The sequence below is a fragment of the Citrus clementina genome, unplaced genomic scaffold (assembly GCF_000493195.1).
Source record: "Citrus clementina cultivar Clemenules unplaced genomic scaffold, Citrus_clementina_v1.0 scaffold_8, whole genome shotgun sequence".
NCBI lineage: Eukaryota > Viridiplantae > Streptophyta > Magnoliopsida > Sapindales > Rutaceae > Citrus > Citrus x clementina.
The window spans coordinates 6,452,282-6,480,131 of record NW_006262022.1 but is presented as its reverse complement, the minus strand read 5'-3'; the positions used below and the strand labels follow the sequence as shown (position 1 = coordinate 6,480,131).

The 27,850-nt window shown below is 32.8% G+C and overlaps 3 protein-coding genes and 2 pseudogenes across 4 annotated transcripts in view; all 5 read right to left on the bottom strand.

The window, feature by feature from the left end:
- Window positions 1-4,321: 4,321 nt before the first annotated feature.
- LOC18034904 (GATA transcription factor 5) lies at window positions 4,322-5,937 on the bottom strand. The gene is made up of 2 exons (XM_006423398.2): window positions 5,316-5,937; window positions 4,322-5,180 (listed from the first exon to the last, which is right to left on the bottom strand). Exons 1-2 carry the CDS (start codon window positions 5,601-5,603, stop codon window positions 4,521-4,523), a joined length of 948 nt encoding a protein of 315 aa, XP_006423461.1. The 5' UTR covers window positions 5,604-5,937; the 3' UTR covers window positions 4,322-4,520.
- Window positions 5,938-11,269: 5,332 nt separating this feature from the next.
- Window positions 11,270-16,871, bottom strand: LOC18034250 (subtilisin-like protease SBT3.9). Of its 2 annotated transcripts, XM_006423396.2 has the most exons (11): window positions 16,296-16,871; window positions 16,096-16,187; window positions 15,498-15,595; window positions 15,242-15,397; window positions 15,053-15,164; window positions 14,132-14,675; window positions 13,254-13,354; window positions 12,905-13,144; window positions 12,604-12,718; window positions 12,288-12,513; window positions 11,270-12,180 (listed from the first exon to the last, which is right to left on the bottom strand). In XM_006423396.2, the coding sequence occupies exons 1-11, from the start codon at window positions 16,380-16,382 to the stop codon at window positions 11,609-11,611; spliced, it is 2,343 nt and encodes a 780-aa protein (XP_006423459.1). In that variant the 5' UTR covers window positions 16,383-16,871; the 3' UTR covers window positions 11,270-11,608. The 2 variants fall into 2 exon arrangements, with proteins under 2 accessions (XP_006423459.1, XP_024035268.1); XM_024179500.1 differs by lacking the exon at window positions 15,498-15,595 and having other exon boundaries at window positions 16,296-16,387.
- Window positions 16,872-18,835: 1,964 nt separating this feature from the next.
- Window positions 18,836-19,744, bottom strand: LOC18033820 (annotated as a pseudogene).
- Window positions 19,745-20,743: 999 nt separating this feature from the next.
- LOC18034493 lies at window positions 20,744-26,131 on the bottom strand (annotated as a pseudogene).
- Window positions 26,132-26,220: 89 nt separating this feature from the next.
- LOC18034769 (putative pentatricopeptide repeat-containing protein At1g12700, mitochondrial) overlaps window positions 26,221-27,850 on the bottom strand; it is a 19,416-nt gene continuing 17,786 nt past the window's right edge. Inside the window, exon 2 of the mRNA XM_006423393.2 lies at window positions 26,221-27,828. Within this exon, the coding sequence (XP_006423456.2) occupies window positions 26,555-27,828 (1,274 nt within the window). The 3' untranslated portion in view covers window positions 26,221-26,554. The remainder of the gene's footprint in view (window positions 27,829-27,850) is intronic.

The window sequence follows — 27,850 nt, the reverse complement described above, 5'->3', positions numbered from 1 at the left end:
TTTCTAGCATCCACCTTTGAGAATCCATCCAATTTATCTCTAATTTCTATTTATTTTGGGTTAAATTGTAATTTTGAGGGGTAAAAAGGTCATTCCGTTAAATTCACTAACGGAAATTAGACGGAAGTGGATGAATGCAACAAAAAGTAAACTTCAGGTGGCGCACTGAAAAAAAAAGTGTTTGTGTATTTTTAAAAAAGGCAAAATAAACAGGTGGACGGTTGTAAATTTCCCTTTATTTTATTTGGATTTTGTATTAATATGAATTTTTATGATATTGTATGTAACAAATTATGAAGTTCGTTAGATTTTATATTTTTTCACTTCTATAATTTTATACGTTTTACAAAGAAAAAAGGGCATATCTAAATAATTTATTAGATATACTCTAAAAAGGTAATTTGAACTTATGTTCATCTTGGTCATTATAAAATAAATAATAACTTTTGTAACAAAATTTACTAAACTCATATATTTTATTTTTTAGATTCACAGCAATTGCAATAATAAAATTTTCTAAACATTGAGCTGCTTTTTTAATTAGCAACTTAGGGCATGTTTGGTAGCCCGCATTATATGGGATCAAATACTGTATTGTATTAAATTATGCAAGCTCATGTTTGGCACTAAAAGCAGCTACAACCACACTACATTAATGCACTGTGCTAATGCGACAACTACTGCATAAGGTTGGCTCATTTTTTTTTTCAATTTTCTTTATAATAATAATAATAATAATAATAATAATAATAATAATAATAATAATAATAATAATAATTTAATATTATATTATATTATTTTAATTTTTTTATCTTTACATTATAATTTATTAGTAAATTTATAATTTAATATCATTGATAATAATATTAATTTAATAATAATATAAATATTATTACATATACTACAAAACTTTTACTTGGATTATTTAGCACAATTCTTTTTGTTAGTGAATATGTTATAACAATATCTTGTGGTATGTATAATTTTTTATTCTATTATTGTAAGATGACTTTTGAACTAATCTTTTAGGTTTTAATTATTTATTTGTATTGTTATATTATTAGAGATTATTTGATTAAATTATTTGCTTTTATTTTTATCTCACAGGTCATATATTTAGAAAATACTAAAAAATAAATGTACGCTTTCGAAAATTTAAGGTTATAAACTTCGATTTTTATGAAGAATTATGATATTTTTTAACATTTACCCTAAACAAATTGTTAAATTTATAAAATTTAAGACTTCTATATTTAGTATTTTTCTAAATACTAATAAATTTTATTTTCTAAATATATAATTTAAATTACTCACAAAAAGTTAGTTCAACACCAAATATAGTTTAATTAAAAATTAATATAGTACAATATAGCACCAACTGCGTACAACATTATTATATTACAGTACTAATGCAATACAATGTGCCAAACACACCCTTATTTCACTCATACAGCAGCAACAACTTATTTAATTATCCACCTCAATTCCAAACTGGCCTTTAGATTATAAATGAAATATTACTCAACCAACGAAATTTCTGTTGACAATTTTTTTCTATAAACTAAATCATATATTTTAATATCTAATGTCATGAGAACATAGTAAAAGGATGGAAAGTTTTGGTTTAGGATTGAGGAGTTCATATAAATCCTCAACTTTTATTGATTGGATAATAAAGTTAATTAATACCTAACATATTTATTTTTACTATTTTACATTCTCACATCCACCCATTGTATTCTCTGATATATTAATTGAATTATGAGATACAGTAAAATGATCCATAGTCATGGCCCATGGAAACGGTAAGTACACTGTTGATCTTCAAGATTAAGGGCGCATTTGGAATTGAAGTTGAACAGCTGTAACTTAAAAGCTACAGCACTAAAGTATTTAGTAAACATTAGCTGTTGTACCTTATAAGATATGTTGATATGATTTTTCACTTGTATAATGAGAAATCTATTATATCTTTAATAATTTTGTCAAAATTATTATTTAAAATTTATATTTACTACATATTATTAACTTTTGTTTGATAACTACATATTTGTTTTCACAACAGTTGTAGTTTAAAAGATACAGCACATCAATGTCAAACGAGACCTAATTAGGGCATGTCCCGAAATGAGGTTTATTGACAAAATTCATAAATGCTGCAACAGAATGAGAGTATCCATCAAACACACATCAGGAATGTGGAATTGTTTTTCGTTTTTCAAATTTTGAAAAAGCCTAAAAATAGGTTCAGTGATAGATTTTTGCAAAATGATTTTAGAAAACAGGTAAGATCGTCTTCTAACTACTATCAAGAAAAGCCCTAAAACGGTGAAAAACGTCTCACTTACAAGTAATCTTACAGAGAGGAGCGGGCTTGGAATTCAACTTTGTAGGGGTTAAATTAAAACATTTCAAAACTGATGATATGATTTTTTTTTCTAATTATATAGGCGGTAACATGTACATGTTTTATTTCAATAATATAAATTTTTTTCTTATTAAATAAAGATAATACAAATTTAAATAAAAATAAAATATCAACAAAAATGTAGGCTCATTTGTTCTAACAAAGGAAAGTGAAATAATTAATTAAAATAAATGAATAATTGTAAATATACAAGTTGTTATCAGAATTAATGTTTGTGAAATTATATAACTTAAACGACTTTTTTTTTTCTAAATTTTAAAATTGTGAGAGAATATGTAGTTTTGGAAGACAAAGATTTTACATTTAAAACTCATGATATTATCATATTTTATTTAGAAATTCATTGATTCTACAAATATTTATAGGTTTTGTGGCACCCTTTTAGTCTTAACAGGTCTCTGCCTCTGATCCTATAAACCTCCACTAAACAAAATTCACTAATATTTAATTAATTAAGTGGTCATTTATCTGTAAGGTATAGTTCTCTCACAAATTTAACCGTGAATCTCACTTGGGTCCACGGTCGGATACTGTTCATGTTGAGAGGGCTACACCTTACAGATGTAAAGTAGCTCTCTCCACTCATTTATTTCCTTGTAAGTCTTCCACAAGAGAGATTAATCAAATTATTTTAGGATTTTGATATTTTGGAGAGGAGGAATTCCAAAGACGAAAGCCAAAGTTCACCGATCATCATCACATCAAACTCAAAAGGGAGGCTGGGTAACCCAAAATGTGACTTGGCCAATTTTTTCATGCCAACGATATGATGATGATGTCTTGTAGGCCATGGAAGAAATCGGTCCTTGACCTTGACCTTCTCCTAGTTGATGACACAAAGGGGCATTCACTTAGTCAGCTGCCAATATCCAAAATTAATTATATATTTAACATTTAATATTTTAGTATTAATATCCAACCCACCACTTGACAAACAACTTGGGCCATTTGGGTTAAAACCACACAATTTTGGTGGTCTTCATTATTTTTCCATTGGTGCCTAAATTTATTGCTTTACCTACCCCACAACCATCTTTACCTTTTTAAAAACACCATCAAAGATTTTCATATCCCTATCCAACCATTTTGAAAATTTCAATGGCTCTCTAATCGAAAACAACTCAAACATAAATTTAAACATTTTAAATTTTAAATTACTCTTTTGTTGAGTTAGCTATCCTTAAATTGTTTACCGTAATCTTTAAAAATTGAAATTATCTCAACATTTAGCCAAAAAATAAAAGAAAAATAAAGGTGAATTGATAAATTTTTTTAGCTTCTTAACAAAAATAAAATATACTGAAATTTTAAAAAATAAGAGAATAATTTAAAAAGAATTAATTTACAAAAAGAACAATCCGAAATCAACCCAAAAAATTTTAGCTTAGTATAAAATCATACATGTTTATTCATCTATCTATAACTTACAAAACAATTATTCTCATTTACAAATGTTTTTATTTTTTAAATGTAAACTTAAAATTTTAAAACATTGTAAAAATCTTTTACAATGCTTTAATAATCAAATTTTGTCAAATATAAGCTAATTTTTTTCGTCATAGACAAGATTCAAATTCTATTCCTCTATCAGTTTTAAGCTTAATGTCTAAACTATAGATTTTTTTATTGGAGATGGCGAGTAAAATAATCCCTGTTTTTTATTATTATTGTTATTATTATCATTTTTATATGTTCACATCCATTACTTATTAGTCTTTTCACTTACTAACTTGCTTATTTAGAGAACAAATTAACACAAGCCATTCAATATGTTATGTCAAATTGTCAATTCTACTTCTTAAGAATGAGGAGTGAAGTTTCAAGTCATAAAATTAGTACTATAATTAGTATTATCTAAATAATATATTTAACTCTCTTAACTAAACCTGCAAATTAAAAATGGTAAATAAATAAAATACAACAAAATACTACAAATAAAAACCTCCGTATTGTCCGTGACATATATTTAACTATAGCTACAGGCCATAAGGTCATACCAAAATTATACTCCTATGAACCAAAACCAACTGACTCCGGTTCAAACCGGTAGAATCAACTCTGGTTCAGTCATACCTACCTTTGCCTAAAACCTTCAAAAACTCTGAACCATGTGGCTCAACCCAACATCCGGTCCAGCAGATTCCTTCTTTCTCCTCATTTCCAACACTTTTCTATGACTATTCGAATGCATGTCCACGGAAAAAGTGGGGCTACAAGCCGGTCTATATTCCGGAAAAAGCCGACCGGACTTATACCGAACCCCACATGCATTACAAAGAGTTTTCGGACCAAGCGGACCGGTTCTCCACTGCGGAGTCTTTTGGGTTTGACAGTGGCTACACCTCCTCTGAAACAAACCTCCCCCACTTTGAACAGCCGGTTTCTTCTTTGGTTTCTTCACAACCGGCTCGTCAAAACCACTAAACCACTCAATATTTTGAACCGAGTCCGTAAAAATAAGACAAGAAGTTGAAGATGAAGAGGATATTGTTGACTCGGTGGATAACGGTGACCCAGACGACCAAGCCCGGCCGCTGCGTCTGGTTCGTTTGGTTCTCGCTTTCGAAGGCACCCGTAAAGGAAAGCACGGGCTGGTAGTGGTGGGGTTGGTTGAGGTTTTGTTCGAAACCGGTTTTCCATTCGGTTCAGACCGGGTTCGTTCTACATAATTGGGGTACAAAAGTGAAAGTTCTGAGCATGAAGAATCGTCTACAAACTGAGAAACCCATTCAAGCTCAGCAAAATCATCAACCTGTTGAAGAAAAGAGGGGGGAAAAAACACAAATGAGTTTTTCACTTTTCAACGTTTTAAAAAAAAAAAAAAAGCAAAAACGCTTTAAAAAAACAATTTTTTTCAGTTTTTTTAAAAAAAAGAGAAAAACTTTACCGGTTCAACGAATTCATTTGTGAGGAGTGATTGTTCAGAGGAAAAGCTACCGGAGTTAGAATTATTATCATCATCAACAGGGTCAGGTGAAGAGAAATAATCCTTATCATCAACGGACCCATCTTCAAAATCACCATTGGAGAAGTCGAGAAGATCATCAACGGAAAAATCTTCATTCGAAACGCATGGAATATCATCAAAAAATACTTGCTGGGTCGATTTCAAACAACACGAAAGCTCTCTGCGTAAACTGGGTTTAAAGGCTCTTGCTTCCATGCAAAACTCCATAATAATATTAATAATAAAAATCGCGTTTTTGTTTTTTTTTAAGGGTTTGTTTCTTTTGAAGAGATAGATTAAGAAGATGATGGAGAGAAGAGAAGAGAAGGGAAGAAAGAAAAAAAAAATAAAAATAAGAAACTGAATGATTTGTTGGTTGAGAAAGAATTGAATTGGCACAGAAATGAAGGCCGGTTCGTGGGCGAAACTGGTGCGGAGTTAATGGCTTGTCTTTATATATATTTTTATATATGTGTAGTTTCTAAATTTATTTATGGTTTTGTTAGCTTTGATTTGAATTTTGAAACTGTAAAATTGTAAAATAAAAATAGTTGTACTGTTTTTGGGGGGAAGGAAGAACGAAAAAGGAGTTGCCACAATAATAATGCATGTTGATATTGTAATTGATGGCTGAGCTGACCGGTCATTAGTCTTCTTGGGTTGGCTTTGTTTGGACCCAACAATCCCTTGTATTTTCCACTTAGATTTTTCTTTCCTTTTTATTTTTTTATTTTTTTCCAATCCATTGACTAGTCATGGTTTGGTCTTTTCCCATGACAGTTGTAAATCAATAAAAAAAATTAAAAATCAGTACATTTTTTTTTTAAAATAATTATATTTGAATATACCAAACCAACGTTACACTCAATTATCTATAAAAATTTAAATCCATATAATTATTACATTTTCAAAAGATTTGTTAAGCATAGTTCGAAAATCTACATTAAATATAGAATAGATTTATTTTCAACTAAAATGAATGTATATAGAATAGGAATGGATAATTAATACTTTAATTCTTGAACGAATAGACTCAACAGTAGAATTCAAATCACATTAAGTTGGAAGGACATTTTATTTACAATGTAACTTTTGGTATTAAAAAAAGGGTGATCAATTAAGAATATAAATTTCTTTTGTTTGCATTAATAGGTAATTTATTTCTTATAACTTTTAGAGCATCATTAAAAGACTCTTTTAATTTAACTCTTTAAATATTTATTTTTTACTTTTATGGTAAATAAAAGATTGAAAAAACTAATTATCTCCTAAAAGTCTTTTCAAATAAAAATAAGTTCATATTATTTTAATCAATCTTTTTTTTCTACTAAAATAATAACAATTATAACACATCTCTCTTTTTAAGAGTGAGAAAATAAAAATAATATAATACTAAATCGAAAGCTCCAAAAAACTCTCTAAATTAAAGTTTTCAAATAAGATTAATTTTCTCTTTTTTTTAATATTAAAGAGAAAGAATGACAATTTCATTTAAAAATTTTTTTTGAAACATTAAATAATAAGTAAAGTCTCATTCAAAGGGCTTTTTTTATTAATGCACTTAATACGCTTCCATATGAAACATATTTAACACAATTTTTGTTATAACTAATTTAGTAAACTTAGTGAATGTCTAGTCAATGCAATTTATATATTTTTTTTAAAGAAATAAAGCTGGCACCATACAGTGATTCAGGCATGGTTGATTTTTGCTGTGAAAAAAGTCAGCTTCTGTACGGTTGATTCGATATGTGGGAGCGGGACCCACAGAAAGACCAAATCCAACGGGCGAAAAGACTCTGTGAGAATCTTACCGAATGTGGCGCTAAGATTATTCAAAAGTTAAACCACTCACGAAACCGCCGTCATGTTATGTTTTTTTATTTCTGCTTTTCTACATTCTTCCAATAATACCACTAAATTTTTTTGTATTTACCGAGAAGCGTTGCTTTGCCTTTGCTTTGCCGCGTTAATCTCGCCCCAATTTCTGACTAATTCCATCCCCGTTGTTGCTTCCTGTCTAATTTTAGAAAAATTCGAAGACCACTCGCTGAAATTCTCCGTTTTGAAAATCCGACGGACAACTGGCCAAGTTGGAATGAATCCAACGGTGACGTTTGTAGCTTAACTTTTCAACCAATTGTTAGCGCGTGGAAGCTTCCGTTTGTCCTTTTACTTTAGTTCATGCGTTAGGGAAAGTTTAACTGAGAAGGTTTCCACTTCCACGTCGTTATAAGCATGCAACGCGTGCCGCTCTACGGATTCACGGGTGGCTACAAAATACTCGTCAAGCACTTTTTTTTGTTTTTTATTCTTGTACAATACCAAAACAAAAAAGAAAAGAAATTATCTACCAACTACCTTTAAAATATTAAAACTATAAGTAGCCACCACAAATTTTTGATAATATCTCTACATTACCTTATGTTTTAATTATATATCAACTAATTACTTTTCCATTAATTCCAATAACCACCATTAAAGAATCCAAGATAAAAGTCTATTTTATCCCCAAAATGAAAAACAAAGCATAAAATCATCAATTTACCTTCTTAACTGAATATAGGAATAAAATAATCTTTTAGCATAGATTCTTTAATAGTAACTAATGAAATTAATGGAAAAATAACTAACTAATATAAAATTAAAACTTGAGGTGAGCAAGAATATTAGTGTAAACTCACAATGACTGCTTCCACTTTCGATATTCTTGAGTTGATTGAGAGATAATTTTCATACAAATAAAATATAGTTAATAAATTTGTTAGGGCTTAAATTAATCGATACGTGTTGCCATTTCGACATTTTAAAGTTGAAGTTAATAATAAATAAATAAACTCTTATCTTTGTTAGAAGACTCGATATTTGAACTCAAGAATTTGGTAAGGAAATGCATGACAACTCAACTGATAAATTGTTGGCAATATACTAATTAGAAATTGAAAATAAATTTCATATTATTATTTTAAAGTAATTTATCATAAAATGTTATTTAAATTTATCTTTATGATTATTTTTGTTGCCACTCCTCGTGATTATTTTATCGAGTAATTTATTTCTTAAAAAATTGAAGCAGACGCATATAACTAATTAGGATTGTAACGTCGTTTTCTGAAAAATTAGGTTGATTTGGCATAAATATTTGTACGTGTTATGAGAGTTACATCAATTCATGAATATTAGGATTAGAAAATTTGAATTATTGCGAGTGGTGTATCAATTATTTTTGGCTAATTAGTCAAGGTAGAATCACAAAACAAAGTGATCGGAAAATGTATCAAATAATTTACAATTTAAGAGGAAGATATAGGAGAAGTTGATTAATATTTTTTTGGTTTAAATTTGCTAGTCAAGCAACTACTTTTGGATCAAATAATATAACTTAGGACTTACTAACAATTTGACCATTAACATAGCATAATTTGAAAATCTACATAAATATGAGATTTACGTGAGATAAAGCAATGTACATTACAACCACTTGGATTGCCCCGGATGAGACTTATTTTATAATTAAATGTTAAAATCATGGTTTTGTGATATTATGGAGGCCATAACTTATATTTTATTGTCTGATTTTAATGTTGATCAATCATCATTAGCAAAGATCAAATGTTGTCCTCTCAAATCCCAATTCCCCAACAATTAAAAAGAAAAGGAAACGAGAATAATTCACTTTCTCTTCGTTTGAAGACAAAAGTTGGCTTTGGGATGATGGCCATTATCGGCTAATGTCTTAATAATTGTAACTTCTTCTTCTTCTTTTTTCTTATTTTAGAAATTATAGAGTACATTAAATGTGTTACATTCAATATAATTATAACCGTTAATTACATATTAATTTATATAATTATTCATTTAATATTTAATATATAATTCAATTAAATAGAACTATCAATTACATGTTGATATTTTAAAATAAATACACATGTCATACATATATTAATTGAGTATAATACTTATAATGTACTCTAAAATTATTTTCTTTTGAGAATTCATTTTGTAATTGTTTGTTTTCGGTTTAATAATACCGAGAATTTACTTTATAAAATCTTCATGTGCATTATGTTAATTGTCAATATGTTATAATTTAATTATTTAAGGTTTATGCTTAAATAATAATACATAAAATTTAAAAATAATTAGTGGAAAATGTAAATCCGGCCGACCATTGACGAGAAACAACATTCTTTAGGAACAGCACGTGACAGAAAGCTTGCAAGAGCCGCAAAACGGCAAAAGGCCCATTATCCATGCCGTTTAACATTTAAAATTATCAAAACGACAAATCATGATTCGGTGCGGTCACGTGCTTGGTCATGCACTTCTCTAGTTACAATGTTACTGGTTTTTTGACACCCAACTTAAATTATAAAATATTTTCAAAGCTATTATGATGATGATGATGATTCACGAACATGCTTAGCTGCATCCCATCAACTACTATCTGAATCTTTTTTTTTTTTTTCGAAATAATATTTTAACACTTAATAAATTCTACACGTTAGTGTAATATGCTATGTTATCATCAAATCTTAACTTTATAATACTATACTATTCGTAATATAATTAAAAATTTATCGAGACCTGCACTGATATAATCTATTTAAAATTTACTATCAAAATCCGTTAGAATAAAAGAGATATCTACTTTCAAATTATGAAAATTATGCTTCTCCGATGCAGGGATAGATTAGATTTTCAAGCTATATTTGATGAAATTCTAAGTGGCTCCACAATAAACTAATGTCCGCACCTGATAATTCTTATTATTGCACATATGCCGAGCTATAGCGTAAATCATAATCACTCATCACTAGATGTCATGTTAGGCCGTTAAGCCTTTGAATTGAAAGCTTGTCTTTTAACACAGATTAGTAATCTCATAATATCAGCAAGCAATAATTTTACGGTTATGGTTATCTTAGAGCTGTTCTAAGATAGAGAATGAATCACAACCACACATGTAAAATGATAAATAATAAAAAAAAATTCATTATAACTTTGATCATGTGGTTATGAAAATGTACTCTATTTTAGAGTAGTTCCAACATAGTCGGACCCTAATTTTAATGGTAATGCATGCAGCAGCTCCTAGCAATTTATCAAAATCTGCCCAAGTTTTCTTATTAATGAAGAGACAAAGTTATGATTGTGATCAGAAATTATTTGGTGCAGAAGCAAACCCGTCATCTGGTTGTTAACCAAACAAGGAGCAGGTCCCTTTAAAATATTATTACGTGCAGGGCCCTTTAAAATATTATGTGATTCATATAATGCAAGATTTCATAAGTGACCTCATTTGACAGAAACCTCTAATCTCAACTCCTATCAAGTACCAAATTCTAATCATTTTTGGGTATGTATTTTAATCATTCTAATGAAATAAAAAGTAATTTTGTAAGTTAAAAAATTAATCAATCAGTATATGAGTATGTATTTTAGAATTCTACTATTATTCTGTAAATTCTGGTATGAATTTCAAAATTGTTAGGTGGTTAGTTTGTATTTTTGGGATGACATGTGGATACCAATATTAAAAAGACAAGGACCCATCAGGTATGGCAGTGGCACCACACACCTTTTGGTGATCTCCTTATCTTCACCACACACCTTTTGGTGATCTCCTTATCTTTCTTTCCAATTATTAAAGTTAGTTTAATGTGATCCACATATCACTAGTTTTTCAGCCACTGTAGACATTGCCACTGGTGTGCTAATTGAAAATTTCAAATTTCTCCCAGTGCTTCTTGTTCCTTATTCATTTTTGGGGTAATGACACATATTAGACCAAACTTGAAAATGTGGCTCAATGATAAAGCTTGAATGTATAGCCCAAGCTATTATTTCTGGGGAGGAGAAAAAAAAAAAAAAGACACATAATATTATGCCCTCTCACATGAAATGTGGATTAAATAAGTACTAGACGAATATATGTTTGTTGAACTGCTTGATCACTCCCTTAACTTTCAAAAAAATAAAAAAAAATAATAGAACTGCTTGATCCCAAGTTTAAGCTATATAGTAACTTCTCATTTTCACTGCAAGCAAACATTACATTGAAAGTTTTAAAGTAGCAACTTCACACATTACCTCTGTAGTTTTCTTTCCCTCAGGAGGCAACTAAGTTTCATTCGTTTGCTAACTAAGCTTGAACTGCGGGTTTAACTTGAAGGATGCAGCAGCTAATGATAAATTACTAATGAAAAGTGATGCATCTTACAGACTTTGGGTCATGTTTCAGCATAAAATTCATCGATGATGGTTCGAACTATCAATGGTATCCTCACTACATGTATACCATCTTCCCAGAACAGATTTCCAAAGGAGTATCTACCTTGAACTCTTAGCCGGGAATAAAAAGTTACCTTAAACTTCAGCTTCTTTCTTGTAGAATTAAATGTCAATGTTGATGGCTCTACTCTAACAGTAGTTCCTGCAGGAGCTTGAACACGAGCAGTATAGACAGAGTTCATGGGACTGACATTTGTAACTTGTCTTGATACAGTTATACTCTTCTTGAGCTCAGGGATGGTGATTGAAGGCAGATTTAGATTTACAAGGAACTTGGTTGATTTATCATTGCATGTGGTGGAAGCTCTATTCATTAAGCTGATGGCAGAATTATTATACCCCATGGCACAAAGGAATCGAACATAGTCTGATACTTCCATGTCATATACTAGGCCAGGATCCATGGCTTTATTGGGATCGACATGGCCTCCACCGTAGTCAAATGGATCAGCCTGCTTGTGAGGAGCTCCCTCAGCGACTATGCTTTGAGCATATTCATCTTTTAGAGAAGCTGGCCGAGATTGACGGAAGGAATATTAGCAATGTAACTACTGTTAATAGGTTGATAGGCTATAAGAGCAATTGAAATTTCAAATTTTATGAAATTTCAGTTTTCACCTGTTGTCACAATTGCAGACTTGATTGCAGCTGGACTCCACGTTGGATGAATAGCTTTCAAAAGGGCCACAATACCAGATATATGGGGGCATGACATGGAGGTTCCGGATTCAACTTTAAAGTTAAATTGCGGTATATAATTTGGAGTCACATGATCAGTTTGTTCAAGATTTGAAACGGGTGACCAAGATGCCAAGATATTAACCCCCGGAGCTGCAATGTCTGGCTGCACAGCAGTGCAGCTCCACAGCACATTGAAATAAGCTGATCAAATGAACTACATAAACAATACTCATGTAAACAAGATGGCAAATACCTTCAATACTGAGGGAGAGAGAGAACTGGGTCCTCGAGAAGAAAAGAAGGCCACTTCAGGTGATATTTGTTGCCCAATTACTGTCTTTGTGAAGCTAAACTTGACTATAGGATTTCTGCCGCATAAAAATTAGAGTCAAGTGACAGCTAATTTGCACAACCATAAACAATAAGTACATATTTAGAACATCACCGTGGATTCACGGTCACAATCACAAACATGAAGCCGTATAGCTTATATGCATGGAAAAGCAAACAAGTATATCTTTAGAACATGCCTATGGTCACCACTGAGTTTCTACCTGTTTGCTTCCATGTAGGTGAGAAGAGATGTTCCAATTGCAAAGTCCACTTGGATATATGGAATACCGAAGGAAAAATGAACATCCTTTGTGGGAAACTTAGCAAATATGAGACCAACACCCCCAGAATCCAGTACAGTTCGCGCGGCAGTTGCAGCTGACCTCTGAAACTGTGACTGGAAACAAATAACAATTTTTCCTCTCACTAAGGTCGCATTCAGGGTCCCTGATTCACAGCTTCTGTTAAGAGTGCATGTTATTAGAATCTTTATTATTTACCAATTACCACAGACTAGGATGTTCATGCAGATATCAAAGCCAGCATGAAGCAAAAGAAAAGATGTTTTACCTCGCGCTACCTTCATCTGCATCAAATGTGGCAATATCTTTCCCAATCACAATAGGATAAAACTTGTTCAGATCCTCTTTTCCATTATAAAAAGCCTGACCCTGTTTGAGAAAATAAAACTTATTTCTAGGCTATATGTATATGAGTTGGTTGACAATACAAGAGTAGCTTCATATCAAGCTGAAATTCCGGCAAGGATGTTATAATTTTGTTTCAACAGCACAAGGAACTTGATTAAATGCTACTGCATGACAATAAAATTAATTTTGCTATTCAAAATATTCAAGCAGAAATCTGCAATTTGATTTGAATGATCTTCATTCAAATTTGTGTTGGTCAACTTGAACACAGAATGGAAAGCTGTTTCATAGAGTTATATCATATAGAACAAAAAATTCCAACTGATACATTTTTCCTCTCGTACAAATCATCACATGTTCTGAATTCAACATGCATACCATGATGTAACCAAAACCTTTGCAAAGAAGTATAGAATTAGAACTCATTGAAGAACTAGTCAGTCCACTAAACTATCTTCAGAATGGCATACCAGTAACTTGTCTAGTCTTTTTGAACTACCAAGATCAGTTGGAAACTAAATGCCACCAGTATTATAGTTATTCCTGTGAATCTCAAAAAAACTTCTTATGCAGATACCTTAAACTTTCTGAAGCTACAAACAACAATGCTATCAGTACGTATTCTATTGATACCTTAGTTAAAAAAATTCTTCGGAATTCAAATTTCTATCATGAGACTGAAAAGGGCAAATTGCCAAAAGCATATCCATTTTTCAAATATGAACAAATTTATTCCTTTTTCATTTTTTTGTGCAAGTTATGCTGAATTTCATGGTTGAAAAGGAAGTTAGATTGTACCACAACAGTTTGATTGTTTCCCATTGTAATAGCAGTAGGGAAAGCTCTATCAATGGTGCTTGCTGCAACAGTTATAACCCACGGGGCAGTATTTATGACCGTTTGAGGATAAGGACCAGAATTCCCAGCAGAGCATACTACAGAAATTCCTTTTGCTACGGCATGGAAGGAACCAATTGATATTATATCATCAACATATGTGGAAAGTGGAAGTGATGAACCAAGAGATAGCGAAATCACATCCACACCATCAAAGGTTGCGTCATCAAATGCAGCCAGAAGGTCAGCTGAACTGCAGCCACCAGGAGCCCAACAAATTTTATAGATAGCTAACCACGCCAATGGAGCACCACCTCTGGCCAATCCTTGTGCTAGTCCCAAAAAGCTTGCATCTTTTACCATACCACCAGCTGCAGTAGATGATGTATGAGTACCATGGCCCACAGCATCACGGGGAGATAAGAATTCAACTCTGTCGCTTGAATTTAGCTTTCCAAATTCAGCTTCATATCCTTTAACATACCAACGTGCACCTATAATTTTCCTGTTTAAAAATTTCCACACACTAGCACTATTAAGCCAATGCCAAAATCAGTCAAAACATAAGAAAAAGCAAAAAGTATAATCTTAGACTATTTAAACACTATTCTGAAAATCCAAGACTTGGATTCTGTCTATGTGAGTCAACTGTCACCTTGAAATAATCGAACCCAAGATAATTAAGCTAAATTAAGATTGCATATCACGATATATTACATATTAGTCAAGTAGAATTCATAAGTGAATTATGCTCTGCCTAGTTAAGTAGAATTATATTCAAGTCATGATACCAAAATTTAAATTACAGTTAAGAAACAGTATCATAGCACCAGGCTTTGATATTGCTTTAGAGGTTATAATGAGTACAGAAATGAGTCAAACCTATTACAATTGGATCGATTAAATCCTTCTCCTTCCTGGCATATCCCATTCCATCGAGGTGGAATTTCTCCCATATTCTCATCTTTGAAACTTTCAGACTCTGGCCATATGCCTGCACAGCAAGCAGTGATAACAAGCTTAGTTAAATTCCTTTAATCACGCACGAAAATGTAGCATTTTTTCACCAACCAGTATCCATGACACCAATTATTGATCCAGCGCCTGAATGGCCTTTCGAAAGAATTCCATTCTCAACATTAGGCTTTAGTTGTAGAAAATCCCAGCTCCTAGTTGTGTGCAAACTAAGTATCCTATTTGGTACAACATGGACAACACCAGGGAGATCTGCACAAACACATCGGACAAAACGTGTCAATAGAAAATATTGGTTAATAAAACAAATTTAGATGGCTAAAACATATTTTCTTCACCAACATTATAACACCTGCTGTTAACTTGGCTTGAGAATGTGTTAAGACTGCAGCAAATCCAGAAAAACCATGCTTGTAGCTGTACAGAATGGATTCCTTAGCAGCTTCTTTGCTGTCAAATTGAAACTGCTAGTTATCACCTAGTGTTGTTTCACAATGATTAGTCCCCTTATGGTTTCTGTAGCGAATGCCATTCATTATTGTTACGAGGGGAAAACAGAGAGTTAAAAAACTACCAATTGATACAAATTAAAAATGAAGGTTAGGTCACATCTGCTCTCTCTGCCACAGCACAGAAAAGAGCTGTTTCTGAATAGAAATTTGGTTAACACTTCCAATTTCCAACCAGAAAGCACAAAATATACGTAAGTAGATAAGTTCATTGCGATGTTCAAATTGAGCATAGGCTAGGAAGAGCACAAAATAGATTGTAATTACTAATACATGGAAATAATGACACCCACTTCATATTATCAAAGATATTAATAAATATTGAAAGCAGAACAAATATTTTATTTTCCATGTTCACCACACAGTAACAAACATTTTGCCTAAGGTTTATATGATAAAAATATGACAGGTAAATTCAGCTAAAGAGAGTGAAATATAAACCTTCCAAGAATATCTGAAAGAATCTGATGGTGCGAATCCTGAACCAGCTGAGGCTCATCCCATCTTCTCTCTCCCATATAAACAATGTAAACCTGTAATAATTGAGCACAAAACCGCAAATCCCATCAACAAAAATAATAGCAATAACAAAAAAAGAAGCATTAAAATAACCAAAACTCAAGCTCACACAACAAACCCACATTGCTTGAAGCAGTTGCTAGCGGCTGACACACAGCAAGAACAAGACAGATGATGCTAAAAAGCCAATAAGAAGCAGCAGGAGCCATGAATGATCAGAAGAGAACTGAAAGATAAATGAGCCCCCGAAAAGACATATAGTTCACAAAATTCAATAATTCATATCCAATGATGAGGAGAGTAAATGCTTTAATGGGCTTGTATGCTTGTGAGTAGGGACCACGTAACATAACTGCTCCACTGTCAATAGTTAAATTGGCATTCACATCAATGGTGAATCCATTTAATGCACCACTGACTGAAGTAGATGATACAAAAGACAGATGTACGTCATAATTTATGTACGTCTCTCTAGCCTTGTTTGATTGGTTAGAGAAATGTTGAAGATTATGAATTTGGAAGGGAGACTGGGACCTGTCTTTGTCATGGAGAAATAAAAAACACACTACTTCAAAGATTGACTTGAATTCCATTTGTGGGATAAGGGGTAGTAAGGTGATATCACATCCTTTCTCTTTGTTTTGATTTGTAGTTTGTGCATATACCCAACCTATGAAAACTTGTTCTGATTTGCAGTTTGTGCAAAACAGCCAATCTATGAAAACTTCTGGGAAGATGCATTGTCCTTTCTTTCTTATTATTTATTTACTTTTATTATCACAATAGAACTATACAGTCCGTTGAAAATTTACATAGCACCAACACATCACATCAATCATATGTCCCTCTTAAGTTGTTTTTTGATAATCCGCCTAAAGTCCACTTAAAAAGATTCAAACCTTCAACATTAAGATGAGGTAAGAAATTGTCAACTGTTAAGAAAAGAAGAGTTTGATGAGAAGATATATGTTGATTTCTATCTAAAGAAAAACTTCGGTGATAGGGGCATGTTCATCCAATACAATTTTAATACATCCACGTTTGTTTTTTAGTTAATCAATCATGAAAATTAGAAAAAGAATTCCAAACATTTGGCGTATATATTATTAGAGGATTTGGATTCATTATTGAGCTGTGCCGATGTCCGATCTTTTAAAAAAATAAAAATTAGTAGTTATTCGATTAACATATACAGATAATCAGATATTAACTATATGATAATATAAATATATGCATGACAGAAAATTATAGAAAGGGTAGATACAGTCGGCCTTAGGTTTAAATCTATCTCCTCATGCCCACTAAAAAAATTAATCATATGACTGATGTTGGGGCAGAGTAGATGTGAACCACGGTTCATATTTCACACGTTACAAATTTTGCAAATTTTTATTTGAAATGGCATTACAAATGTAATATAATTTCCACACCCATATACAGTTGGGGAAATTGGCAACTAAATATACTCATGCTAGCATATCTATACCCCCATATTACCATGCAATCATTTCAAGTCGGTGTATTTTACTTCAACTAGTAAGGACACTTGTTCTGATATAACAAGTTTCACAATCCAATTCTACTCACAACAAGAATGAGGCAAGGAAAAGAACAAATCATCGTCGGCAATGTGCTAAGTGTTTGTTGAGGATGCTCCATTTCATATTACTTCTGGTTGGCCTAAATCATCAAACAGAATTTCCATGTACCACATTCAATCAATCTGAAAAAAAGGTTGCATCATGCAGAAAAGTTATCACAGAAAAAACATATTTATAAGGGTAAAAATTTGAACTGTGCCGTAAAGTCGATGTCTCATATAAATATGAATAGACTTTTGATTGTGTAATATACACCAGTGATTTAAAAAAGAAAAAGAAGATATTTTATAGGATTTATAGAAAAGAAAAATGCCATACACAAGCAGAGCCTAAAGAACGAGCATTTCTACTAGTTGCTATTTTCCCACTTCATTACTTCCAAACAAAATAAGGAAATCGAGAGAGCGAGAGAGAGACCTCTTAGGAGGAGAACTCCTAAATTTCCATAATAATGACTGAAATTTACATGATGCAACAATGACTCCATCGAAAGCATTGACCATATGTCTGCAAGTAGCACCTGTGAACATGACATCATTATGTGAAACTCCTTTATATTTTGTAATATGAAGGGACTCTCCAGATCTGGTTTTTAGGCAGAAAAACCTTGCTACTAAATCAACATTCAACTCACCCACTTACTTTTTGTCTATTGAATTGTGGAATTGAGTTTAAACTAATTTCGTTCTTTACAAGTAAGTCCACAATAATTGAAAGTATAGATGCATATGGCATCACATTTCTCTTATCCATTGAGCGAAGAAGTTCAATAACTTTTGATGTCTCATTCTTTCGAATGAAACTCGGCATAAGCGTAGTAAATATGACACAATTGGGTGCCACACCCTTTACTTCCATATCAAGAAATAAATCATGTGCCTTGTCCATTTGCTCATCGTTACAAAGCGCATGGATCGTGATGTTATATGTTACTACATTTGGCATTAGGCCTGCACGAGTCAAACTTTGAGACAGTTCCCGAGCATTTTTCAGTTTGCCTATTTTACACAATCCATCAATAAGGCAGCCGTAGGCCACGATATTAATTTCACACTTGAGAATTATTCATTTATCCACGTGTTGTAATTAGCAACATTACGTCTGCACCCTTTATTCCCCATAGAAAAAAAATATTTTCATAGCACGATCAAACCCATCTATTAATGGGTTATGGACAAAAGCATCTGGACGCACACCACCCTGAATCATCAGGTCCAACAACCTAGTTGCTTCGTCCATCTTTCTGTTTTTACAAAGCTCATCCATGATCACATTGAAAGTCACAACATCCGACTGTAACCCCCGATCCATCATCTCAATAAACAAATACTCTGCCTCATTCCCATCATTAGCATAACAAAAGCCGTGAATCAAAGAGTTATAAGTAACCACATTGGGGTTAATATTCTCATCCTTCATCTGCAGAAACAGTTCCTTAGCCTTGTCCACAAAACCTTCCTTACAAAGACCATCGATGATGGTATTGTATGTAACAGTGTTTGGCTTACAAACGACACCAAATTCCCTATTTCCATTAGCCATCTCTTCAAATAAATAAATTAAGAGTGACGATTGTATGGCCAGTTCGACACAATCCAGTAATCAAAGTATTGTACGTAAAAGCATCAGGCTCACAACCAAACGCTTTATGTTTCGTAAACAATGCGGCGGCCTCCATGATTCTACTCTCCGCACGCAAACCTTTAATCAAAGATGCAAAGGTCGCAGCATTTGGTGTAAAGCAAGACCTAAGGATCCTCCCAAAAGCTACAAAACCAAGAGACACCCTACCCATTTTGCGAAAGCAGTTAATCAAGATACTGCAGTTGAATTGAGTCTCTTGAAGAGTAAAAGGACAATATCATAATGTTTAATCCTATCAAGAGACCACTAAACAAAATGTTGAAGGAAGAGACAGGATGGGGAGTAGGGTGCATATGAAGCATGTAATCGGAGATACAAAAAGCTTCATCAGGAAAATAGAAGAGAAATCTGTCCCTTTCTTTCCATTCCGATTATTAACTAGTAGGGTATCGTTAAGTTTACAAGTAGGATCCGTTACTTACCTTTCGGAACATGACAAATGACGTCTCACTGTTTGATTGGCTCAGTAATCATTAATTATTAAATTTTATTGTTTTTAATTTAAATGGTAAAATTTATTTAGATGATATACAAATTGTAAATTAAAGTGTCAATTTTCTTACATTATCCTCGTACTCAAAACATAAGTTTACATGAAATTTCATGTCTAGATACGTTAAATGGCCATAATTATTAAATGATCTGGTTCTGTCAATCGTTTAAAAATAATTTAATTTGTAATATTTAAAATAATTTAATATGTAATTAGGTGTCAAAAAGACTAAATTATCCTTACAAAATGACCATTCCTATGTCACCTGTGTTTGTTTTTATTTTGTTATTTTACAAGGATAATTCTATCTTTTTTGTAGATGACTGATATAAATTATAAATTTGTGAAATATAAAAAAAAAATTAAATTTTTTTAGCATTTTTTAACATAGGGGTTGATAACTTCCTATATTATAAAGAAATTCTTTTTTCGTATAAGACCTGCTCACTATCAAATCACTACAAATTAATAATTGGCATTGATTTAAATCTCATTTCTAATTTTTTGTAATACAAGTAGAAGATCTAATGTATTATTTTTTGTATCACAAATTCATATGACATCCGGAGGCTTTTCGTGAAAAATTGTACCCAATATTATTTATTTATTCTTAAAATCGATCTCTGCTTAGATCTTATTTCTAAATTTCAGTAATACGGAAAGAAAATCTAGTGTGATATTCTCATGATAATACGAAAAATTATTTAATATCAAAATATCAAATCACTTGCAAGTGGTTTTTTTTTTTTTGGAAGATGGCCTCCATTCAACAATTTTCTTTGAAGTCATAAATATTTAATTAAGGGAACATAAAATGATAGGATTGTTAAAAGAGTTAGAAATAAGGTGCTTTTAGATTACTTAATTTGAAAAAAAATTAAAATTAAAACTTCAGGTTCTTTCCAGTAGAATTAAATATCGATGGCTCAACTCTAACGGTAGTCCCTGCAGGAGCTTGAACACGAGCAGTACGGCCAGAGTTCACAGGACTGACATTTGTAGCCTATCTCGATTCAATTAAGCTCTTCTTGAGTGCAGGGATGCTGATTGAAGGCAGATTTAGATTTACAAGGAACTTGGTTGATTTATCATTGCATATTTGCATGTTATACCCCATGGCACAAAGGAACCGAGCATAGTCTGATACCTCCTTGCCGTATGCTAGGCCAGGATCCACGGCTTTATTAGGATTGACATGACCTCCACCATAGTGCTTGTGAGGGGCTCCCTCAGCAACTATGCTTTGAGCATATTCATCTTTTAGAGAAGCTGGCCGAGTGTAACGGAGGAAATATTAGTAATGTAACTAATGTTAACAGGCTATAAAAGCAATTGAAAATTTTAAATTTAATGAAATTTCAGTTTTCACCTGTTGTCACAATTGCAGACTTGATTGCAGCTGGACTCTACGTTGGATGAACAGCTTTCAGAAGGGCCACAACACCAGATATATGGGGGCATGACATGGAGGTTCCAGATTCAACATTAAAGTTAAATTACGGTGTGTAATTCTGAGTGACATGACAGTTTGTTCAAGAGTTGAAACCGGTGACCAAGAGGCTGGGATAGTAACCCCGGAGCTGCAATGTCTGGCTGCACAGCCCATTGAAATAAACTGATCAAATGAACTACAAAAACAATACTCATGTGAACAAGATGGCCAATGCCTTCAATACTGAGGAAGAGAGAGAACTGGATCCTCGAGAAGAAAAATAGGCCACTTCTGGTGATATTTGTTGCCCAATTACTGTTTTAGTGAACCTAAACCTGACTCTAGGATTTCTGCGCATAAAAATTTTCATCAGTAAGACAGTCAAGTGACAACTAATTTGAACAACCACAAACAATAAGTGTATATTAGAACATTACCATGGATTCATGGTCACAATCAGAACCCAGAAGCCATGTAGCTCATATGCATGGAAAAGCAAGTATGTATATTTAGAACATTCCTATGGTCAACACTGAGAGCTTTTACTTGTTTGCTTCCATGCGGGTGAGAAGAGATGTTCCAATTGCAAAGTCATCCGGACACGGGGAATACTAAAGGAAAAATGAACATCCTTTGTGGGAAACTTAGCAAATATGAGACCAGCACTCCCAGTATCCAGTACAGTTCATGCAGTAGCTGCAGCTGACCTCTGAGACTGTGACTGGAAACAAATAATAAATTTTCCTCTCACTAAGGTTGCATTCAGGGTCCCTGATTCACAACTTCTGTTAAGAGTGCATGTTGTTAGAATCTTTATGGTTTACCAATTACCACAGACTAGGATGTTCATGCAGATATTCCAGCCAGCATGAAGCCACAAAAAAAAAAAAAAAAGCACAATAATAGAAAAAATAAAAAATTGTTTTACCTCGCACTACCTTCATCTGCATCATATGCAGCTATATCTTTCCCAATCACAATAGGATAAAACTTGTTCAGATCCTCTTTTCCATTATAAAAAGCCTGACCCTGTTTGAGAAAATAAAAATTTATTCCTGAGCTACATGTATGTGTGTTGGTTAACAGTAAAAGAGTTGCATCATATCATGTTGAAATGCAAGCAAGGATGTTATATTTTTGTTTCAACAGCACAAGGAACTTGATTAAATGCTACTGCATCTGCAAGAAAGTAAATTTAATTTTGTCATTCAAACTATTCAAACAGAAATCTTCAATTTGATTGAATAATCTTCGTTCAAATTGTATGTTGTTCAACCTGAACACAAAATGGAAAGCTGTTTCACAGAGTTATATCATATAGAACAAAAATTCCAAACAATACATTTTTTCCTCTTGTACAAATCATCACAAGTTTGTAATTCAACAGGCAGACCATCCTGTAACCAAAACCTTTGGAAACAAGTGTAGAATTAGAACTTATTGAACTACCAAGATCACTTGGAAACTAAATGCCACCAGTATTATAGTTATTTCCATGAATCTGAAAATAACTTCCAGCGCCTGAATGGCCTTTTGAAGGAATTTCATTCACAACATTTTGGTTGTGTGCAAACTGAGTGTCCTATTTGGTACAATACAGACCACGGCAGGATGATCTGCACAAATGCATCATACAAAACGTATCAACAGAAAATATTGGTTTATAAAACAAATTTGGACAGCTAAAACAGATTTCATTCACCAACATTATAACACCTGCAGTTAACTTGGCTTGAGACTGTTAAGACTGCGGCAAATCCAGAAAAACCATGCTTGTGGCTGTACAGAGAATTGATTCCTTAGCAGCTTCTTTGCTGTCAAATTGAAACTGCTAGTTATCACCTAGTGCTTTTCACAATGATTAGTCCCCTTACGGTTTCTCTAGCGAATACCATTCATTATTGATAGAGGGGAAAAGAGAGAGTTATAAAAAACTACCAATTGATACAAATTAAAAATGAAGGTTAGGCCGCGTCTGCGGTTTCTGCCATAGCACTCAAAAGGGCTGTTTCTGATCAGAAATTGGTTAAAACTTCCAATTTCCAATCAGAAAGCACAAAAAATATGTAAGTAAATAAGTTCGTTGCGATGTTCAAATGGAGCACAGACTAGCAAGAGCACAATATGGATTGTAATTACTGATGCATGGAAATAATGACATCCACTTCATTTTATCAAAGAGATTAACATAGATAAATAGTGAAAGCAGCACAAATATTTTTATTTTCCATTTTTCAATTTTCGCCATACATTAACATAAACATTTTGCATAACGTTTATATGATAAAAATATGATAGGTAAATTCGGCTAAAGAGATTGAAATATAAACCTTCCAAGAATATCCGAAAGAATCTGATGGTCCGAATCCTGAACCAGCTGAGGCTCATCATATCTTCTCTCTTCCATATAAACAGTGTAATCCTGTAATAATACAGCACAAAATCACAAACCCATCAACAAAAATAATAATTGAAAATAACCAAAACGGAAGCTCACGCAACAAACTCACATTGCTTGAAGCAGTTGCTAGTGGCTGACACACACAGCAAGAACAAGACAGAGGATGTCTAAGAGCCAATAAGAAGCAGCAGCAGGAGCCGTGAATGATCATAAGAGACCGGAAAGATAAATGAAACCCCCAAAAAGATATATAGTTCACAAAATTCATATCCAATGATGAGGAGAGTAAATGCTTTAATGGGCGTGTATGCTTGTGCGTAGGGACCACATACATACTTGCTCCACTGTCAATAGTTAAACTAGCATTTACGTTAATGGTGGATCCATTTAATGGATCACTAGTGAAGTAGATGATACAAAAGTCAAATGTACATCAAAATGTATGTTACCTATCTCTAGCCTTGCTTGATTGGTTGGAGAAATGTTGAAGATTATGAATTTGGAAGAAAGACTTGGACCTGTCTCTGTCATAGAGAAATAAAAGTGCATTACTTCAAAGATTGACTTGAATTCCATAACTGGGATAACAGGTAGTAAGGTCATGTCACATCCTTTCTTTTTGTTTTGATTTGCTGTTTGTGCATATAGCCAATCTATGAAAAATTTTGGAAGCTGCATTTTCCTTTCTTTCTTCTTATTTATTTATTTAATATTATAATATAATTATACAGTCTGGAAAATTTACATAACACGAATTTATCACGTCATTAATATGTCCATCAGATGAATAAGTACCACATTCATACTTATTTTGAAAATGTCTCATATAAGCTGCTTTTCTGTAGTTCACCTAAAATCCACATAAGAAAATTCAAACCTTTAACCTCAAGAATAAGGCGAGAAAGTGTCAACTACTAGGTCAAGAAGTAATTGATGAAGATTTCAATGTATTTTTTTTTTTTTTGGTTCTTTTTAAACATCGATATCAACTTGCAAGTTAGGAAATTATCCAAAGGAAAACTTGGGTGATAGGGGCATGTTTATCCAATACCATTTTAATACATACACATTTATTTTCCAATTAATCAATCATGAAGACTAGGAAAAGAATTCCAAACATTTGACATATACTTATCAAAATTTAATTCAATATTAAGTTGAACTTTTCATGCCGATGTTTTAGAAAAATATAATTAGTAGTTATTCAATAAAAATACATAAATAATTAGATATTAACTATACAAAAATATAAATATATGCATGATAGAAAATTACAAAAGGGTAGATAAATGGGTTGGGCTTGGTAGAAATCTATCTCGCCATGCCCACTAAAAAATTGAATCATATGACTCAAGTTCGGGAAGAGTAGATGTGAACCACGGTTCAGATTTAACAAATTACAAATTTTGCAAGTTTTTCTTTCAAATGACATTAGAAATGCAATATAATTTCCACACCCAGACGCGGTTGGCAAAATTGGTGACAAAATATACTCATGCTAGCTTATCTATACCAATTACCATGCCATTATTTCAAGTCAGTGTATTTTACATCAACTTGTAAGAACACTTGTGCTGACATAACAAGTTTCACAATCCAATTCTACTCACAAAAAGAATGAGGGGAGGAGAACAAATCATAGTCAGCAATATGCTAAGTATTTGTTGATGACGCTCCATTTCATATTAATCCTGGTTTGCCGAGATTATCAAACAGAATTTCCTTGTATTCACATTCTATCAATCTAATAAAAAGGTTGCAGCACCCGGAAAAGTTATCACAGAAGAAACATAAAGATATCCTTCCAATATTTATAAGGATAAAAATCTGAATTGTGCCATAAAGTAGATGTTTCATATAAATATGAGTAGTCTTCTGATTGTGTAATACACATCAATGATGAAAAAAAAATATGATATTTTATAGCATTTATAGAAGAAAATGTCACACACAAGGAAATTAAATGCTATTTTCCCATTACATTACTTCCAAAACAGAATAAGGAAATTAAGAGAACGAGAGAGAGACCTCTTAGGAGGAGAACTCTTGAATTTCCATAATAATGACTGCATCGAAAGCGTTGGCCATGTTGATGAGTGGTACCTGTGAGCATGACATCACTATAAAACACTCCTTGTTACATGGTAATTTGGGCAATTATTAGTATCATTCAGACCACAAACTATCTAGCATTTACCATGCCAAAAAAAAAAAAAAAATTGTCTTTACAAGATTATTTTTTAGAGGAATCAATGAAGCTGAGAAGACAAGCTGTGCTATTAATTGTTAATAGAAATAAATGATGAACGCTGATTGAAAAACCTGATGACATAATTAATTTGGCATCAATTCCCAATACAGTTGGTAATCTCATATACTTGAATTACAAATCAGTTCAACTGGAAGTTCCCTATATCAAAGACAACCAACTTAACTATCAGAAAGTTTGAACATAAACGTTGTACCCTCACAGGAGGGAAACAAAATGCCATTTTATTTAGAGAAGAAAAAGAGGCCATAAGGAAAAGCCTAAAAAATTTGCACTTCCAGCTAATGAGAAGGATGTGTTGCAGAAGGAAAACTCATGAATTGAATAATAAAAATGTTATTTTACAACATAAAGTTGAAAGACTTTAAAACTTATCTGTTGGACAAGAAGTTAGCCATGTCTGCAAACAGAATCCATGGACAGAACCTAGGAACATGCCAACATTAGACAACACTCCTTTACACGTGTTAATAAGAATGGGATCCTCCAGATCGGGTTTTCAGGCAGAAGAAACATGCGACTAAATCAATATTAAACTCACTTACCTTTGACTCTTGAATTGTGGAATGGAGTTTAAGCTAATTTCATTCTTTACAAGTAAGTCCACAACAATTGAAAGTGTAGATGCATCTGGTATCACATTTCTCTCATCCATTCTGTGAAGGAGTTCAACAACTTTTGATGTCTCATTATTGCGGATGCAACCTAGCATCAGCGTGTTAAATGCGACACAATCGGGTGCTACACCTTTTGCTTCCATATCAAGAAACAAATCATGTGCCTTGTCCATTTTTCCATCAGCACAAAGCGCATGGATCATGATGTTATATGTTACAACATCTGCTATTAGGACTCCACGAGGCAAACTATGAAATAGTTCCCATGCAATTTTGAGTCTGCCGGATTTACATAATCCATCAATGAGGCAGCTGTAGGATCGAATATCAAGTTCACACTTGAGAATTCTCAAAGTACGAAATAGTTCAAGTGCCTCTACAATATAACCATTCTTGCAGAGCCCATCAATAAAGGTTCTATATGCCCAGGTATCAGCTGCCACGCCATGACGTTGCATCTCATCAAACAGCTTGAAAGCACGCTCAACCTGGTGTATTTCAAAAAGGCCAATAAACAAGGTGTTATATGTAACAACTGTTGGCTTTATTCCTTTAGAAAGCATTTCGCTATAAAGGCTTAACGCTCCCTCTATTTCCTTATTCTTGCAGTAACCATTTATCAAAATACTGTAACTAAAAACATTATGTTTGCAACCCATACTCTCCATAGAAACAAATAGTTCCTTCGCACGATTAACTCTACCTGTCAAACAAAACCCGTCCATTAATGTGTTATAGACAAAAGCATTTGGACGCACACCAATCTGAATCATCAGTTCCAACAACTGACTTGCTTCTTCCATCTTCCCATTCTTGCAGAGCTCATCCATGATCACACTGAAAGTCACAACATTAGGCTGTACCCCTTGATCCATCATCTCAATAAACAAACGCTTCGCCTCGTTCGAATCATTAGCGTAACAAAAACCACGAATCACAGAGTTATAAGTAACCACATCAGGGTTAATATTCTTATCCTTCATCTGCAGAAGCAGTTCCTTGGCCTTGTCCACAAAACCTTCCTTACAAAGACCATCGATAATAGTAGTGTATATAACAGCGTCTGGCTTACAAACGACACCAAATTCCCCGTTTCCATTAATCATCTCTTCAAATAAATTTAGAGCAACAATTGTATGGCCAGTTCGACACAATCCATTAATTAAAGTACTGTACGTAATGACATTAGGCTCACAACCAAACGCTTTGAGTTTCGTAAA